Source organism: Mobula hypostoma, chromosome 18 (assembly GCF_963921235.1).
Source record: "Mobula hypostoma chromosome 18, sMobHyp1.1, whole genome shotgun sequence".
Lineage (NCBI taxonomy): Eukaryota > Metazoa > Chordata > Chondrichthyes > Myliobatiformes > Myliobatidae > Mobula > Mobula hypostoma.
In genome coordinates, this window is record NC_086114.1 from 60,296,643 (window position 1) to 60,315,574 (window position 18,932).

General features: G+C 45.3%; 1 protein-coding gene across 2 annotated transcripts in view; it reads right to left on the bottom strand.

Moving 5' to 3' along the window:
- Nucleotides 1-18,932, bottom strand: part of roraa (RAR-related orphan receptor A, paralog a) — a 130,386-nt gene that overhangs the window by 24,076 nt on the left and 87,378 nt on the right. For both annotated transcript variants that reach the window (XM_063070972.1, XM_063070971.1), the window contains one exon: nt 13,232-13,317. In XM_063070972.1, the coding sequence (XP_062927042.1) occupies nt 13,232-13,317 (86 nt within the window). The remainder of the gene's footprint in view (nt 1-13,231; nt 13,318-18,932) is intronic.

Below are 18,932 nucleotides of genomic sequence, written 5' to 3' on the forward strand. Positions count from 1 at the left end.
TAAAGCAAACAAGAGACCATTATTAGATGGGTCACACATGGACCAACAATAGTGACCCACCAGCAAACGAATGCTCAAAGTGGTATTTGGCGGGAGCACAGAGCAGTAAGGGAGGAGGTAGGGGAAGGCTGCTCTGTATTCACTGCAGATCAACTCATGTTCTCCATTAGTTCTGGACTCATCCAGGAAAGCTGTTCCATATCTCCTCCAACCTGAGTAACAAGGGTACTCAGGTTTCTATATATTTACTTTCAACTCAACTCCACAAGTTCTTTGGACACTGGATTTCCTTGAGCACTCAGACCTGCTTCATTTTCACCTGGTGACACTATTCTGACCTCTTGAACTCACCTAACTGGTGCCTTGGCCCCCCAAGTTTTTCATGCCTTCCCACTGAACACATCATTCCCTTGTGTATGATCTCAGACCTGAAATGATAACCGTTTCTCTTCTGATGCTGTCTGACCTGCTGATTGTTTCCATCATTTTCAAATTAATGCACCCATGGTATTTTTATCATCAGTAATCCTCTGAGGCCAGGGGTTCCCAACCTTCTTTATGCTATGGACCAATACCATTAAGAAAAGGGTCCGTGGACCCCAGCTTGGGAACCCCTGTTCTGAGAGTTGCTCTCTGGCCTGCTGACCCCACCGCCCATTCAACCTGACCCACGTCACCCCCTTAGTGAACCTTCATCTTTCTCCACGCTGATCTCCCCACTGGTTCACTCTGACCCCTACCATCTCTGACTCACTGACCCCATATCTTGGATCCTGCAACTCCTCTGACACCTTATCTTGTTCACAGTCATCCTTTCATCCTACGATTTCAAGGCAATGACCTCTGAATCAGAGTCAAGGTATACTGGCATGTGCACGACTGCACCCTAATGCACAACGAAAAATTTACCTGCAACAACATCACAGGCACACAGCACTCACTCACTCTGACCCGCAGTCTATCACACTGATCCTATCATCCTGCCCTGCTGACCTATTAATCCCGACTCACTGAACCCCACCTTGATCACAATGAACCTGTGATCCCAATTCCCCCACTCTCACTTCTAATCAGATCAATGACTGTTACATGGAGACTCAAGGCATTCTGCAGATGCTGGAAATCTTGAGCAATCCACACAAAATACTGGAGGAACTCAGCAAATCAGGAAACGGATAGTCAATGTTTCAGGTTGGGCCCTGATGGAGAGTCTCAGCCTGAAATGACTGACCTGCTTAGTTCCTCCAGCATTTCAAAAGCACAAAAGATCCTGTAGATGCTGGACATCCAGAGTGACACATATACGACATGCCGGAAGAACTCAGCAGGTCAGGCAGCATCTATGGAGAGGAATAAACTGTCGGCATTTCAAGCCGAGGGCCTTCCTCCAGCATTTTGTGTGCATTGCCCATCAGTCGCGTTGACCTCATTGCCCTGATGCCTGACAACTGCACAGTGGGAGACCTCATCACCCTAACCACCTACCTCTCACTCTGTTTTTCCCACAGTGCTATCCTCGCTCTTGAAGAACTTCACTGAAATATCGAGTCATTAAATATGGAAAGGGGCCATCAGCTTACCAAGTCCCCTGAGAACAGATTTAGACGCATCCTACTTTATTCTCTCCCGGACTCTGCCACTCACCTACATATTGAGGGTGGTTTATAGCGGCTGACTAACCCACCAGCCTGTGCATCTTTGACACGGGGGAGGAAACTGGAGCACCTGGGGAAACATATACTGTCACAGGGACAAGATGTGAGTTGCACATAGCTGGCACCAGCAGTCAGCATTGAACCTGGATCGCTGGAGCTGTGAGCAGAGGCACCATCAACTGCACCACTTTCTCCAGCTGATCCTGCGAGATGAACACCTGCCCACTCAAACGTGGAGGGCTGGGATGTCTGATAAATGAAGGGTTAAAAGTTGACATTGTTCGCTAGACTAATGATATTAGCTAAACGAATTGACACTAACAGCTAATTATCATGGGGTCCTGCCACAACAGACCCATATGTTTTAATCAGTGAGACGCTTGCTGTTTAATTAGGAGAACACAGCTGACAGCTGCCAAGACACATCCAGAACTTGTGTTTGCGGAGAAGAGCGGGGAGATGTGAACCATGGATTATCCCTCCCCATCATTATGATCATCCTGCTGCAAATGAGGGGCATGGATAGGGCAGATAATACAGAACATTTCTCCACTGCAGATGGCATAGGTTTAGAGACAAGGGTAAGATGTTTCGATGGAATCTCAGGAACAATGTTTTCCACTCCAGAGTGGTTGGAATCTCAACTGCACTGCCTAAACTTTGAAATATCCAGATGTGCACTTAAATCACCAAGCCACTGAAAATTACAGACAAAAGAGATTGCTGGCAAAGGAAATTAGCGTAAAAACAGTCATAAAATCAGAGAAAAGTATAGCACAGAAACAGGTCCTTCAGCCCATCTAGTCCATGCTGAACCAACTAAACTGCCTAGTCCCATTGATCTGCACCCTATGCCCCTACTATTCATGTACATATCCAAACTTCTCTTAAATGTTGAAATCGAGCTTGCATGCACCATTTGAAATGGCAGCTCCTTCCACATTCTCACAACTCTCTGAGTGAAGAAGTTCCCCCTCATATTCCCTTTAAATCTTTCACCCTTAACCCATGACCTCCAGTTGTATTCCCGCCCAATCTCTGTGGAAAAAACCTGTTTACATTTACCCTATCTATACCCCTCATAATTTTATATACCTCTATCAAACCTCCCTTCAATTTTCTATATTCCAAGGAATAAAGTCCTAACTTATTTAATATTTCCTTGTAACTCAGGTCCTCTAGACCCGACAACATCCTTGAAAATTTTCTCTGTACCCTTTCAATCTTACTTACATTTTTCCTATAGGTAGGTGACCAAAATTGCATTAATACCCAACACAAAATGCTGGAGTAACTCAGCAGGCCAGGCAGCATAATGGAAAAGAGTACATTGACGTTTCGGGCCGAGACCTTTCATTAGGACTCAGTCTCGGCCTGAAACATCGACTGTACTCTTTTCCATAGACCCTGTTCCTCCAGAATTTTGTGTGTTGCTTGGATTTCTAGCAGCTGCAGATTTTCTTTTGTTCACAATACACCAAATTAGGCCTCAGTGACGTCCTATACAACTTCAACATAACATTCCACCTCTTGTACTCAATACCTTGATTTACGAAGGCCAATGTGCCAAAACCTTTCTTTATGACCCTGTGCTGCCACTTTCAATGCATTAGGGACCTGTATTCCCAGATCCCTTTGTTTTACCACAATCTTCAGTGCCCTAACATTCACTGTGTAAGACCTACCCGTGTTGGTCTGACCGAAGTTTAACATCCCACACTTGTCTGCAGTAAATTCCATCTGCCATTTTTCAACCCATTTTTCTGGCTGGTACAGATCCTGCTGCCAGCTCTGTCCACTACACCCCTGATCTTGGTGTTATCGGCAAATTTGCTGATCCAGCTAACCACATTATCATCCAGGTCATTAATACAGATGACAAACAACAAAGGACCTAGCACCGATCCCTGTGGCACTCCACTAGTCACAGGCCTCTGGTCAGAGGAAACCATTTATTCACACTCTCTAGCTTCTCCCACAAAGACTATGTCTAAACCAATTTACTATCTCATCTTGAAAGCCAAGCGACTGAACCTTTCTGACCAACCTCTCATGCAGGACCTTGTAAATGAGTACTTAAAGGTTAGCAAGGGCACTAGAGCTGAAGAGCCTGTGGTCTCCTTTTAAAATAAAGGTGCAGAATTAGGCTATTTGGCCCATTGAGTCAGCTCTGTCATTTCATCATGGCCGATCCATTATCACACTCAGCCCCAATCTCCTGTCTTCTCCCCGTGTCCATTCATGCCCTGACCAATCAAGAATCTATCAATCTCTGCCTTAAATATACATAAAGACTTGGCCTCCACAGCTGCCTGTGGCAATGAATTCCACAGATTCACCACCCTCTGGCTAAAGAAATTCCTCCTCAGCTCCATTCTAAAAGGACGTCCTATATTCTGAGGCTGTGTCCTCTGGTCTTAGACTCTCCCACCATGGGAAACATCCTCTCCACATCCATTCTATCAAGACCTTTCACCATCTGATAGGTTTCAATTAGGTCACCCCTCATTCTTCTGAATTCTAGTGAATACAGGCCCAGAGCCATCAAACACTCTTCAGGGCAGAGTGTTTGCAGGGAAATGTACTATGGTCATGTGGTCGATGTTTAGAGATCTCTTGCGGGATGTCAGGGATAAATTTGTCCTGGTGAGGAAGATAAAGAATGGTAGGGTGAAGGAACCATGGGTGACAAGTGAGGTGGAAAATCTAGTCGGGTGGAAGAAGGCAGCATACATGAGGTTTAGGAAGCAAGGATCAGATGGGTCTATTGAGGAATATAGGGAAGCAAGAAAGGAGCTTAAGAAGGGGCTGAGAAGAGCAAGAAGGGGGCATGAGAAGACCTTGGCAAGTAGGGTAAAGGAAAACACGAAGGCATTCTTCAATTATGTGAAGAAAAAAAGGATGACAGGAGTGAAGGTAGGAGCAATTAGAGATAAAGGTGGGAAGATGTGCCTGGAGGCTGTGGAAGTCAGTGAGGTCCTCAATGAATACTTCTCTTCGGTATTCACCAATGAGAGGGAATTTGATGATGGTGAGGACAATATGAGTGAGGTTGATGTTCTGGGGCATTTTGATATTAAGGGAGAGGAGGTGTTGGAGTTGTTAAAATACATTAGGACAGATAAGTCCCCGGGGCCTGACGGAATATTCCGCAGGATGCTCCACGAGGCGAGAAAAGAAATTGCTGAGCCTCTGGCTAGGATCTTTATGTTCTCGTTGTCCACGGGAATGGTACCGGAGGATTGGAGGGAGGCGAATGTTGGCCCCTTGTTCAAAAAAGGTAGTAGGGATAGTCCAGGTAATTATAGACCAGTGAGCCTTACGTCTGTGGTGGGAAAGCTGTTAGAAAAGATTCTTAGAGATAGGATCTATAGGCATTTAGAGAATCATGGTCTGATCAGGGACAGTCAGCACGGCTTTGTGAATGGCAGATCGTGTCTAACAAGCCTGATAGAGTTCTTTGAGGAGGTGACCAGGCATATAAATGAGGGTAGTAAGGCAGTTGACAAGGTTCCACACGGTAGGCTTATTCAGAAAGTTAGAAGGCATGGGATCCAGGGAAGTTTGGCCAGGTGGATTCAGAATTGGCTTGCCTGCAGAAGGCAGAGGGTGGTGGTGGAGGGAGTACATTCAGATTGGAGGATTGTGACTAGTGGTGTCCCACAAGGATCTGTTCTGGGACCTCTACTTTTCGCGATTTTTATTAACGACCTGGATGTGGGGGTAGAAGGGTGGGTTGGCAAGTTTGCAGACGACACAAAGGTTGGTGGTGTTGTAGATAGTGTAGAGGATTGTCAAAGATTGCAGAGAGACATTGATAGGATGCAGGAGTGGGCTGAGAAGTGGCAGATGGAGTTCAACCTGGAGAAGTGTGAGGTGGTACACTTTGGAAGGACAAACTCCAAGGCAGAGTACAAAGTAAATGGCAGGATACTTGGTAGTGTGGAGGAGCAGAGGGATCTGGGGGTACATGTCCACAGATCCCTGAAAGTTGCCTCACAGGTGGATAGGGTAGTTAAGAAAGCTTATGGGGTGTTAGCTTTCATAAGTCGAGGGATAGAGTTTAAGAGTTGCGATGTAATGATGCAGCTCTATAAAACTCTGGTTAGGCCACACTTGGAGTACTGTGTCCAGGTCTGGTCACCTCACTATAGGAAGGATGTGGAAGTATTGGAAAGGGTACAGAGGAGATTTACCAGAATGCTGCCTGGTTTAGAAAGTATGCATTATGATCAGAGATTAAGGGAGCTAGGGCTTTACTCTTTGGAGAGAAGGAGGATGAGAGGAGACATGATAGAGGTGTACAAGATAATAAGAGGAATAGATAGAGTGGATAGCCAGCGCCTCTTCCCCAGGGCACCACTACTCAATACAAGAGGACATGGCTTTAAGGTAAGGGGTGGGAAGTTCAAGGGGGATATTAGAGGAAGGTTTTTTACTCAGCGAGTGGAATGCACTGCCTGAGTCAGTGGTGGAGGCAGATACACTAGTGAAGTTTAAGAGACTACTGGACAGGTATATGGAGGAATTTAAGGTGGGGGCTTATATGGGAGGCAGGGTTTGAGGGTCGGCACAACATTGTGAGCCAAAGGGCCTGTACTGTGCTGTACTATTCTATGTTCTATGTTCTATTAACCAACATGCTGCCATGTTCTTTAGACTGACTATAATTGAACAAATTAGCGTAGATACCTAGTACAGATAATGGATTGCCTTCATACAATGCATTTGATGACTGTATCTTCCAATTCTTCATTTTAACATTCAAGCTGATTATCAATACCTTCAACTTCTTTGTAGTTTCTAACTTGTTGAAGAAGTGAAATAATTTCATTTTCTCTCCCAGCTGTTCCTGGTATCTCCAAGCATCAATAATTGAAACCGCAGTGAGGAAAATGATTTTAAATGTTCCTTCTGCTTATTTCTCACCAACAATCAGTGACAAAAGTCACTGCCTTTTGAACACAGATGCATATAAATGACGCTATTTAAAAACTGTTCACTCTGAGCATGATGTAGTGTCTAATGGCCACACAGATTCACACAATTGATGCAAGTTAGAAACTGTATGGCAAGTGTCCTGTCCCAATTAAGCAGCATAGTGTCCCAAATAAACAAAGAGAATCCCAGGTATTTTCTTAATTAATATTTTTTTCTTTAAGAGTTGTTCCAAATAAACAGCTGTCCCAAGTAACAAATGGACCAATTAACCTTTAAGAGTTACTCCAAATGATGGACCAATTAACCAACAGATAGACCAATTAATCCATAATCCTCTAAACCTTTCCTATCCATGTACTGACTGCTGGACAGATCACAGGCTCATTGTCTCCAAAATGAAGCTCCATATCAGACCCAAGAGGTGACCACAAGGAAGCAAGGCTATGAAAAGAATCAATGTGGCTAGGCTGAAGACTCCAGCATAGCTTCAGCACTGGCTGAAGATCTAGAAATCAAGCTTGCTGACCTACACCTTGCAGGCAGCGCTGTGGATGACTGGGATCGCTTCAGGGATGCTGTCCATTCATCTACACTGAAGATGCTCGAGCTCTCTGCCCGCAAGCAGCATGACTGGTTCGATGTGAATGATGAGGAGACACAGGCTCTACTTGTTGAAAAGCACCGTCTTCATCGTGCCCATCAGAACAACTCATCATCAGTTGCCAAGAAAAACGCCTTTACCAGTGCTCGCAGGACAGTCCAGAATAAACTGCGTAAAATGCAAGATGCCTGGCTGACTACCAAGGCAGATGAAATACAGGGATAGGCTGACAGAAACAATTTGAAACAAATCTATGAAGCCCTCAACACTCTCTACGGACCTCAGTCCCTCGGGAGTTCCCCCTTCCTGAGTATAGATGGTACAACTCTCATTACAGGGAAGGCTCAGATCCTGCAGAGATGGGCTGAACACTCTGAAGCCGTCCTCAACCGACCATCATCTATTAACGATGAGGCGATAAACAAGATTCCCCAAGTCGACATCAACAGCTGTGGCTTTCGCAAAGGTCGTGGGACTATTGACATGATTTTTGCCGCACGCCAACTTCAGGAGAAGTGTCAGGAGCAGAATCGCGAACTCTACACAACTTTTGTTGACCTCACGAAAGCCTTTGACACTGTCTGCCGACAAGGCCTGTGGAGGATCATGTCAAAGTTCGGCTGCCCCGCCGAATTCATTCAGATTGTACGCCAGTTCCATGATGGCATGATGGCAAGAGTGCTGGACGGTGGAGAATCCTCTGAGGTGTTCCCAGTCACCAATGGCGTCAAACAGGGCTGTGTACTCGCACCCACACTGTTCAGCATGATGTTTACTGCCATGCTGAATGATGCCTTCCAGGACAGTGATGCTGGAATCAGCCTCAAGTCCAGAGTGGATGGGAAGGTCTTCAACCTGAGAAGACTTCAAGCTATTACCAAAGAGAAGGAGACTGTTCTGAGAGACTTCCTCTTTGCCGATGACTGCGCCCTGTATGCTGGTTCAGAGCCAGAGATGCAAGTCAATATGGACAAATTCTCCACAGCTTGTGATAACTTTGGACTCACCATCAACATCAAAAAGACTGAAGTCATGCACCAGCCTGCCCCTCATGCACCATACACAGAACTGAAAATCACAGTCAAAGGACAGAAACTACAGGCAGTGGAGTTTACTTACCTTGGCAGCACCCTCTCCCGAGCAGTGACTATTGATACATAAGTTAACTGCAGAATAGCAAAGGCAAGTTCTGCTTTCGGTAGACTGTATGGGAACGTCGAGGATTCAGTCCAGCAACAAAACTGAAGGTCTACAGAGCCGCGGTACTCACTACCCTCCTGTATGCCTGTGAAACGTGGACTGTGTATCGAAGGCATGCAAGACAGCTCAACCATTTCCACATGACTTGTCTTCGCAGAATATTAGGCATCAGATGGCAAGATAAAGTACCAGACACTGAAGTTCTCTCTACAGCAAGTCTGCCATCAGTCCACACACTGCTGATGACAGCACAGACCCGGTGGGCAGGTCATGTCATCCGCATGCCGGACGAGCACATATCCAAGCAGCTCCTTTTTGGGGAACTCTCTGCTGGAAGACGCTCCCATGGAGGGCAGAAGAAACGCTACAAAGACACACTAAAGGTCTCCCTGAAGTCATTTGACATAGACACAACCTCCTGGGAAATGCTGGCACAAAACCGCCCTACCTGGCACGGCCTCATCCACAAGGGATGCCAAGCTTACAAAGCAAGGCGCATTGCTGAAGCACAACATAAGCGTGAGCTGCACAAGTCCAGACCCACCAGCGCAACAACTGCAGTGCCTACACGTCTGCCCAACATGTGCCAGGACATTCTGTGCCCGAATTGGCCTGACCAGTCATCTTCGGACACCGTATCCAGTCTCAAGGTGACTAATGGTGTCGAGGTCTTCCTCGAGGCCAAATCACTAGGTATACTTAAGGAAGGGGTTCAAAGGTTCATTTATTATCAAAGCATGTATTCAGATACAACTCTGAAATTTGTCTTCTCCAGATAGCCATGGAACAAAGAAAGAACATGAAAGTCATTCAGAGAGAAACATCAAACCCACCCCCTGCCACACAAAAAATAACAGCATCCTGATCATCAACCACACCTCCCCCCACACACACAAAACAGAACAGGAACATCAACCCCCAAAAATAATCCAACCCTGCACAAACAAACTAACAGAACACAACAGACCCACAAACACCCTCCCCTCACAGAACAAAACAGAAAAGGAACGTGCAATAAAACACACAGAATATAAAAACCACAAGTCTGATAAAGTTCACACTCGAAAGATGCAAAAGTCCAATCCGTAAATGCTGAACCATGATATCATCCTACAATATCTAGAGAGAGAGACACACCACACGAGGCACAGAGCCCTACATGCCTGCCACAGCAAGCCACAGGGCGATAGACCGCCCACAGATTCCTTCTCAAAACGAAGGCAGTCGGCACTGAACTTTCACTTGCGTTCCATATTCGCCTCAATGTCTCAATCTTTCTCGATGCTATAATCAGCAATTAATGGTCGCTTTAACAGGCGAAATGAAGATCGGTTCGTGCCCCGTTTCGAAGTTTCTTCATATTGAAGCCGTTCAAGTGCACACTTGCTTTCTGGAATCTTCTCAGAGACAGCAAAGCGCTCGATCACTCAATCTCCAAACTGCAACTCGCAGGCTCTAACAGTCTCAGCAACACTTTTGAGGCAAAAAACAGATATAAAAGTTGTAAAAAAGACACTTTCTTGAGCAATCTGGAAGATGTCGACTGAGGAAGCGTTGTACGCTGGCGCCATCTTGACTGGAACTCAAGACCAGAAGGTTGATGGATTCTTAATTCATCAGGGCATGAATGGATACAGGGAGAAGGTAGGGGATTAGGGATGAAAGGGAAAATGGATAAGCCATGATAAAATGACAGAGCAGACTCGATGGACCAAATAGCCTAATTCTACTCCTAGATCTTATGGTCTTATTAATGGACAGTTTTCAATAGCTATTGATCTTCCCAGCTGAGATGACTTTCCAACTTTCTTCTACTTAGAAGAGTCTAAGGAGTCTAACCTGTGGACGAAGGTTTTCGGAACCAAAGCTACTGGAACCTCGCTGGAATTTCCCATAATTTACCCTTCTTCCGCAGGAAGCCGAGGGAACAGTGTAGGCATGGCAGTGAGCACAGGGTGTGACGTACCTCAAAATCAGAATCAGGTTTATTATCCATGACAAACCGTATGTTGTGAAATTTTAATGGCAGTAATACAGAGCAATACATAAAAATCACTGTAAGTTGCAATAAGAAATATATTTTAAAAATAGTACAAAAAAAGAGAGCATATAGGGAGGTAGTGTTCAGAAATCTGATGGTGGAGGGGAAGAAGCTATTCCTAAATAGTTGAGTGTCTGTCCTCGAGCTCCCGTAGTTCCTTCCCGATGGTATTAATGAGAAGAGGGCATGTCATGGATGATGAGAGTTTATAATGATGGATGCCACCTTCTTGAGGCGCTGTGTTTTGAAGACATCCTGGAATGTGGTGAGGCTAGTGCCCATGATGGAGCTGGTTGTATCTACAACTCTCTGCAGCTTGTCTCGTTCCTGCGCATTGAAGCCGCCATACCAGATGGTGGAGCAATCAGTCAGAATACTCTCCAATAGTAAATCAGTAGAAATTTTCCAGTCTTTGGTGAGATACCAAATCTCCTCAAACTCCTTGTGAAGTAGAGCCATTAGCATGCCTTCTTCATGACCGCATCAATATATTGGGAGCAGGACAGATCCTCAGAGATGTTGACATACACAAACATGACGCTGCTCACCCTTTCCACTACTGACCCCTCGATGAGGATTGGTGTGTTTTCTTCCGATTTCCCCGTTTTAAAGTCCACAATCAGTTCCTTGGTCTTACTGATGTTGAGTGCAATGTTGTTGTTGTGACCTATCTCACTCCTGTGCAACTCCTTGTCACCATCTGAGATTGTCCCAACAATCATTGTGTCAACAGTGAATTTATAAATGGTGTTTGAGCCACACAGCCGTGAGTGTAGTGAGAGCAGAGCAGTAGATTTCTGTGGTTTACACAGGTGTAAAGGTACGCAGAACATAGAACAATAAGCACTTGCCCTTTGGCCCATGATGGTGAACTCGTCAATCTGTACAAAGATTGAAAAGGTACTTAAAGTGAGGTGAGACCTGAAAAAAAAAATACAGGTTGAACCCACAGGTAAGCTTCCATGAAAACCATTGCTTGCCTGTGAACTATCCATAGTGAGTCGCTTCAAACTACTCAAGAATCTTAATGTCAATCTCAAATTTGCATCCTCTTCACCAGCAAGCAAAACCACTCGCAGGATTCTTCTTCAGAGGTACAAGAGATTCCGCAAATGCTGGTGTAAGGGGGTTTCGTCTCTTACTGCGTAGGCTAATTAAAAGGGCTTCTTTGGTATGTTATACTCGGGAATGCTTCTTTCTTATGTTAAATGCTGAGAAAGTCTCCAGCTAGATATTTGCTTGGGTTAGTACAGATAGCAGGGTGCTATTAATCAATTGGGATAGTTGTTATGGTTTTGGTGTATTTGAAGATACTGTATGCGCAGGGTTTTGGGGCAGAAGGCGGGAGAGCGAGACAGAGGATGGACCAGGTGCTGTGATGTCCGCTAACGGGGTCGGACCCCGAGGAGGGCGTTCGGCGAGGAGACAGAGAAGGACTCGTGTGGAGCGTCTGGTCGACCACCGTTGTCGGTCCCAGGCGGCCGGTCGAGGTGGTCCGAGGGGTCGCAGGGTGAAGAAGAAGAGTCCTGAGCTCCAACTGTTTTGTGCACGAAGAGATTGAACTTTGATAAGTGTGGCGCCTTTTATTTTCCTTTTATATTTTATTCCCTATTAATTATATAGTTCCAGTAATATCTATAAACTGTAAATCATTTAATCGTATCTGGTGTATTGTCTGTTATTTGGGCGGGTTGGGGTACATCACACAGCATCCACACAAACTGATTACCCAGTTTGGCGGGGCCAAGGGTTGTTTCCCTAGACGACAGGGAGCCAAGCGACCCTGAGGGTGGCCACACTGGAAATCTTGAGCAATTGACACAAAATGTTGGAAGAACTTGGCAGGTCAGGCAGCATCTATAGAGGGGAATGGTCTTGATGCAAAATGTTGACTGTTTATTTCCCTCTACGGATGCAGCCTGACCTGTTGAGCTCCTCCAGCGTTGTGTGTGTGTTGCCCAGGATTCATTCCAGCAGAAACTACAACCTCTCACCCCATTTGGGAACCTCTAAGCTCTCAGCACGTCCTAGTGACCTGCTCTGTGTGTCTCGGCGTTTCCTCTCATCCACTCCAGAGACGGGATCCCTGGCTGACTCAATCCTTATTTGCAGCATCCTAGGAACCAGCCTTTCCTGATAAGTACGTCCTTCTCTAGGTAAGCAGGACAAAAGTGGGAGAGAGAGGAGAATCCACAAGGATGTGCCTACGGAATATGGACATAGGAGGAACACGTGAATGGTTGAGGGGGTATGTATCAGTAGATGGGAGGGAAGGGGTCCCATGTTAATGGGTGATCTGTGGGGTGTGCATTTGAAGGAGGTGGGCTTGTGTAGGGAGATGTGGTATCTGAATCTGAAGCAGGGGAATCCAGGAGGAAGCAGGGGGGCAGATGTCCATTTGAAGGTGATGTGTCCATGCCATGAGTGACATACCCCTGGAGGGGTGATCATGGGTGGGTGAGTGGAGTCCATCAGGGACACTTCCAGGTGATGTGACCATGGGCTGCTGGTGTATCTAAGGTGGATGGTGAGTCTATGGACTTTTTGCCATGTGACACTACTCACACTGAGCACCCATCGGCTCCCACATGACAACTGGTGCTTTGTCAACTGAAACGCTATACGAGTTTTACATCAGCATTTGTCCATCCAGTAGTCAGTCCTACCACAGTCATCCCAAAGCTTCAATTTATCAACATCCCTCCCAAAAGGCAGTCAACTGTGGGTCACAGGCAGAGACCTCTCCCACACACTCCGCTCAGTAGATGACCCACACCCCTCCATGAGACCTACCTTGCAACCTTCACAAGTGATTACACCATAGTGGATTCCTGATGATTTATCGCCACAGATCTTGCAGGGGATGATTTCAATTTGAGCTGAAAACGAGAAAAAAATATGATTAATCTATTTTTCTGTGAAATATTCCTAGAACAATAGTATTCATAGAACATAGAATTTTACAGCACATTACAGGCCCTTCGGCCCACAATGTTGTGCCGACCATGTAACCTACACTAGAATTTCCCTAGTGCATAGTCCTCTATTTTACTAAACTCCATGAACCTAAGAGGCTCTTAGAAGACCCTAACCATTCACAAATAGCTCAAAGTTTCAGCATTTTAAAACCTTACTAAAAGTTTTCAATGTCTAGATGCCTTTCCTGAGCACCAAGGTCCCCAGCACCAGTTCACCTATTGACCTGATTCTTACCTGCTTTAGGTTGAGTTTAATAAGATTTTTTCTTGTCAGTTAGCTCCTAGAGAGGGGACTGGAGTTTGAATGCCAAGGATCCTCTCAATGAACAGCTTTCCACCTTAAACATGATCTTGTCTTCTCGTTCCACAGTCTCTGATTGACTGGCTGAGCTCTTCCAGTGTTGCCGATCCCAGACCTGAAGTTTTATTTGTTTCTCACGTTTGCAAAAAGGGTCCACTAACCCTGGGAATCTGTGTCTGCAGATACAATCGAGAGCCTCGTAGATGAAGGAAGCCTGCCCAAGGTTTATTAAACCAGTGTGCACTATTGGGAGTCGGTCTGTGACCAAGTATATAAGTAATACAGCCACATTGTGCAGCTGGACCTTAACGGAGAAAAGGCAGCATGGATATTTCACTCAGCACTGGAGGCAGGATGAGCTGCAGAGGCAACTGAGACCTGGCTGTGGGAGCAAAGTGCCAGACGTCAGGCTCTGGAGCTTCTTCCATACTTAGGGACAGGAGTGATCTAAGCTGGTCACAAAGAGTCCAGTGACTTCCAGATGTTGCTGCTGCTAACTCACCCGACTGCAAGGAGTCCAGGCATATGCACAGGAGACACTGCCGAGAGAGATGTCAGTGACATCAGCAGCACCATCAGAATTGCTGACTGAAGTGTGAAAGGGGGCACCGGGTAGAGTGGGTGCAGGCAGTAAAGGGGACAGTATGTGACGATGTCCTGAGTTATTCATTATGGACCGTGCCTTTAAAAAGAGAGAGAGAGCATGCAGCTGTACAGCACAAACAGCTTGTTACAGAGAGAGAGAGGAGGGGTGAGGACTGCTCACAGTTTGTTTGGGATTTCTGCAAGGACACTGCCAGCTTCTGATTTCCTACAGAGAGAAAGAGGAGGAGCTACATAATGGACAGCTGGTGTTCAACACAACAGTATTTAAACCAGCGTAGTTGCTTGTTTCACAGGACATGCAGATGCACTAAGGTGTGGTGAAACTACCACTACACCTTCAGGTGCCCACGAGTGTGGGACTGAGGATTAATTAAGAGGAATCTATCTGTGATTATTAGTGTGTGAAAGAGTGACCCTGTGGAGCCTACCAGAGTGTAACCCTTGCCTGGGTTGGTAGATTATCACTTGAAGACGGCGCTCTTAAGTTGGTCAAGTTTGGCTAACTTGGAAGTTTCGGAGGACAACGGGAAGGATCAATGGCATCGGCTTATGTGGACAACCAAACCACCTCTCTCTCTCCTCAATTCTACTCAACTCAATAACATGAACTGAACTGGCTTCGTTTACCCACCAGCGTAAGACTATATCAATTACCACCTAAGCTTAAAGAAGTTTGGGTTTATAGTTCCACACCCATATATGCACAATCTCTGCTAACCTGTTTGATTTATCTGGTTTTATGTTATTTTATTACGTAGTTACTAATAAAATAAAATTAGTTAACAGCAAAACCAGACTCCAGATGTGTTCCATCTCTGCTGGATCTTTAATCTGTTACGGGGTACGTAACAAAATTGGGGGCTCGTCTGGGATATTCCCCACTCAAATTGACTAAGCCCCTAAACAATTTGTTCATATCCCGGACTAAAAAAAAATCCTTGCTTGTAAATACTTTGCAAAGCATTACTTAGAAGATACTGTGAAGATGGGGAAGAAGGTCCCATGGTCAGATGAGACTAAAGTAGAACATTTTGGTCTCAACACGAAGTGGCACATAGCGTAAATCTAATACTGTGCATCAGCCAGGTAACACCATCCCTACTGTAAAGTATGGTGGAGATATACTGTGGGGTTTCTTTTCAACAGCACGGACTGGAAATCTGGTCAGGATTGATGGGAAAATGAACGCTGCTAAATACGGGGAGATCTGGATAAAAATCTGCTAACTTCTCCCAGAAAGCTTGAACTGGAGAGAAAGTTCATCTTTCAGCAGCAGGACAACAACCCAAAGCACACTGCCAAATCAACCATGGAGTGGCTTCGAATGAAGAAAATTATGTTCTTGAGTGGCCCAGTCAGAGTCCTGAACTGAACCTGATTGAACATCATTCTGTCCACTGCTGCTACCCAACTAACCTGGTACAACTTGAGCAATTTTGCAGAGGAATGGGCAAATCTTACCCATCATGTTGTTCGAAACTAATGGAGATTTATTGAAAAGACTACTGTCTGTAATAGCTGCGGGAGGTGGCACTGAGCTAAAGGGGATGAATAATTTTGGACTGCTGACAGTTCAATTTTTGAATTTGCCCTGTTTTAGTTTTGGCTTTACTGTGAACAAAGGGACATATTGTTCACAAATAAAGAATCTCAGTTAAATTTATCAAAATCCCTGGATGTAATAGTCATTTATGTGAATAAAGGGTTGGGGGCTGAATACTTTTACAAGGCACTGTATTTATGAAAACAGTTTTGGTATCATCTTTTATATTATTGGCTAGCTTACCCTCATATTTCACCTTTTGTCTCCTTATGGCTATCTTAGTTGCCTTCTGTTAGTTTTTAAAAGCTTCCCAATCCTTCAATTTCCCATGCTCTCTCTTTTCCCTTTATGCTTTCACTTCCCTTGTCAGCCACGGTTGCCTCGTCCTCCAGTTAGTATACGCCATCTTTGGTACGTATGTATCCTGCCTTCCAAATTGCCCCTAGAAACTCTAGCCATCGTTGTTTTGCTATCATCCCTGCTAGTGTCCCCTTCCAGTCAACTTTGGCCAGCTCCTTTCTCTTGCCTCGAATTCCCTTCACTCCACTGTAATACTGATACATCTGAATTTATCTACTTCCACTCAAACTGCAGGGTGAATTTTATCATATTATGATCACTGTCTCCTAAGGGTTCCTTTACCTTAAGCTACCTAATTAAATCTGGTTCATTAATGCCACCCAATCCAGAACTGCCTTTCCCCTAGAGGACTCAACCAGAGGCTGTTCTAAAAAGCCATCTCGTAGGCATTCTACAAAAATTCCCTCTGATGGGAGCCAGTACCAACCTATTTTTCTCAATCTACTTGCATATTAAAATCCATCTTGACCAATGTAACATTGCCCTTTCTGCCTGCCTTTTTTATTCCCTGTTGAAATTTATATCCCAACTTATGGCTACTGTTAGGGGACCTGTATATAACACTCATCAGGGTCTCTATACCCTTACAGTTTCTTAACTATACCTACAAGGATCCTACATCTTCCAATCCTATGTCACCTCTTTCTAAGGATTTGATTTCACTTTTTACCAAGAGTCACCTCACCCCCTCTGCCTACCTGCCTGTACTTTCGATACAAGGTGTATCGATATAATGTTAAGCTCCCAACAAGGATCTTCTTTCAGGCATGAGTCAGTGATGCCCGCAACATCATATCTGCCAATCTCCAACTGCACCACAAGATCATATATTGTACCTTATTCCAAATACTGCGTGCATTAAAATATAACAGTTTCAGTCCTGTATTTATCACCTTTTTCAATGTTATCCCCATGGCATCTCAACTCATCCCACTGACTGCAGTTTTGCCCTATCATCTGCCTGTCCTTCGTCACAACCTCACTACACAATGTATACCAATTGCCCCACCCTCAGCCCTAACGTTCCAGTTCCCATCCTCCTGCCAAATTAGTTTAAACCCTCCCCAACAGATCCAACAAACCTGCCTGCAAGGATATTGGTCCCCCTCAGGTTCAGGTGTAACCTGTCCTTATTCCCCAGAAGAGATCTCATGTTCCAGGAATCTGAAACCCTGCCCCCTGCATCACTTCCTCAGCCACTCATTTATCTGTACTCTCATTCTATTCCTACCTGAGCATGTGGTACTTGAAGTAATCCAGATATTACAGCTTGGAGGTCCTGCTCTCTAGCCCCTTCCCTGCTCACTGTACTCACTACATTGGACCTCCTCCCCTTTCTCCCTATGTCACTGGTAATAATGCACACCACGACCTCTGGCTGCTCTCCATCCCTCTTCTGCAGCCACTCTGAGACATCCTGGACCCTAGCTTCTGTAAGGCAACACACCACTCTGCCTTCTCTTTTGTGGCCAAAAAATCTGCTGTCTGTCCCCCAAGTTTCCTATCACTGTTGCTCTAAATGACTTCACACTCCCCAGCTGAGCCTTGAAGTCAGCCACAGTACCACTGGCCTGGCTGCTGCTGCTGTGCCCTGATATGTCATCCCTCTCCTAGCAAATATCCAAAGGGATATATTTGCTTCTGAAGGGAATGACGCAGGGGAACCCTGCACTAACTGCTTACTCCTCCTAGTGGTCACCCATTTACCATCTGAAGCCTGCAGTATGGGTGTGACCACTTCAGCAAAACTCTCATCTACCAGGTTTTCGGCTTCCCAGATGGTCCTGGGTGCATCCAGATGTAGCTCTTTGAGCTTGTCAGTCAGGAGCTGAAGTTGGGTGCACATCCTACAGAGATAGTCATCAGGGAAACTGTTGGGTATCCTGAAATCCCACATCACAGGAGAAGCATTCCACTGCCTGAAGTACCAACCTGTCTACACTTCTTGTACCTCTAACTTAAGTTCTAGCCTCTGCCTGTTCTTGCTGAGCCTGACCACTCCAGCATTATCCACTCCCACAAGGGCCTTTCCACTAACAACCCACTTCTTTTTAAAGGCCCTTGCCAAGTGCCTAAACGATTACGATAATTCAGCCCACCAAAAACTTCTGGAAGTCCAAGCTTTTTTTTAAAACTTTGTGCAGCCTTACTAACTAACAACCTCTTGTGAAGATTGTAGCCTGCTGAAAACTTCCAGAAGTCCCCGAGCTCTTTTTAAACCTCGCACAGCTTTGCCAACTAACAATCCCTCATGATGATTGCAACTTGCAGAAAATTTCCCCAAGGCCCCAAGCTCTTTTTAAACCTCACAAAACCTCAGCACTGATGACCTCTTGTGATGATTGCAACTTGTCAAAAAGTTCCCAAAAACTCCAAGGTCTTTTTAAACCTCACACTACCTCACCAACTCATGATCTTTTGCAATGATTGCAACCCACTGAAAGGCCCCAAGCTCTCTTTAAACTTTGCACAACTTCAGCAACTGACGACCTCTCATGATGATCACATATTAATCACTGCCGCCCTGGGGAAAACACACTGACTATCCACTCTATCTATGCCTCATCATCTTATACACTAGTCGTCACCAACCGGTCGATCTTTGAAACTTTCCCAGTAGATCCCGAAAAAGAAAAGAAAAATAAGTACACAAATATATTATGCCTGATAAACCTTTTGATGCAAAAGCAAATTTTACCCCTAGAG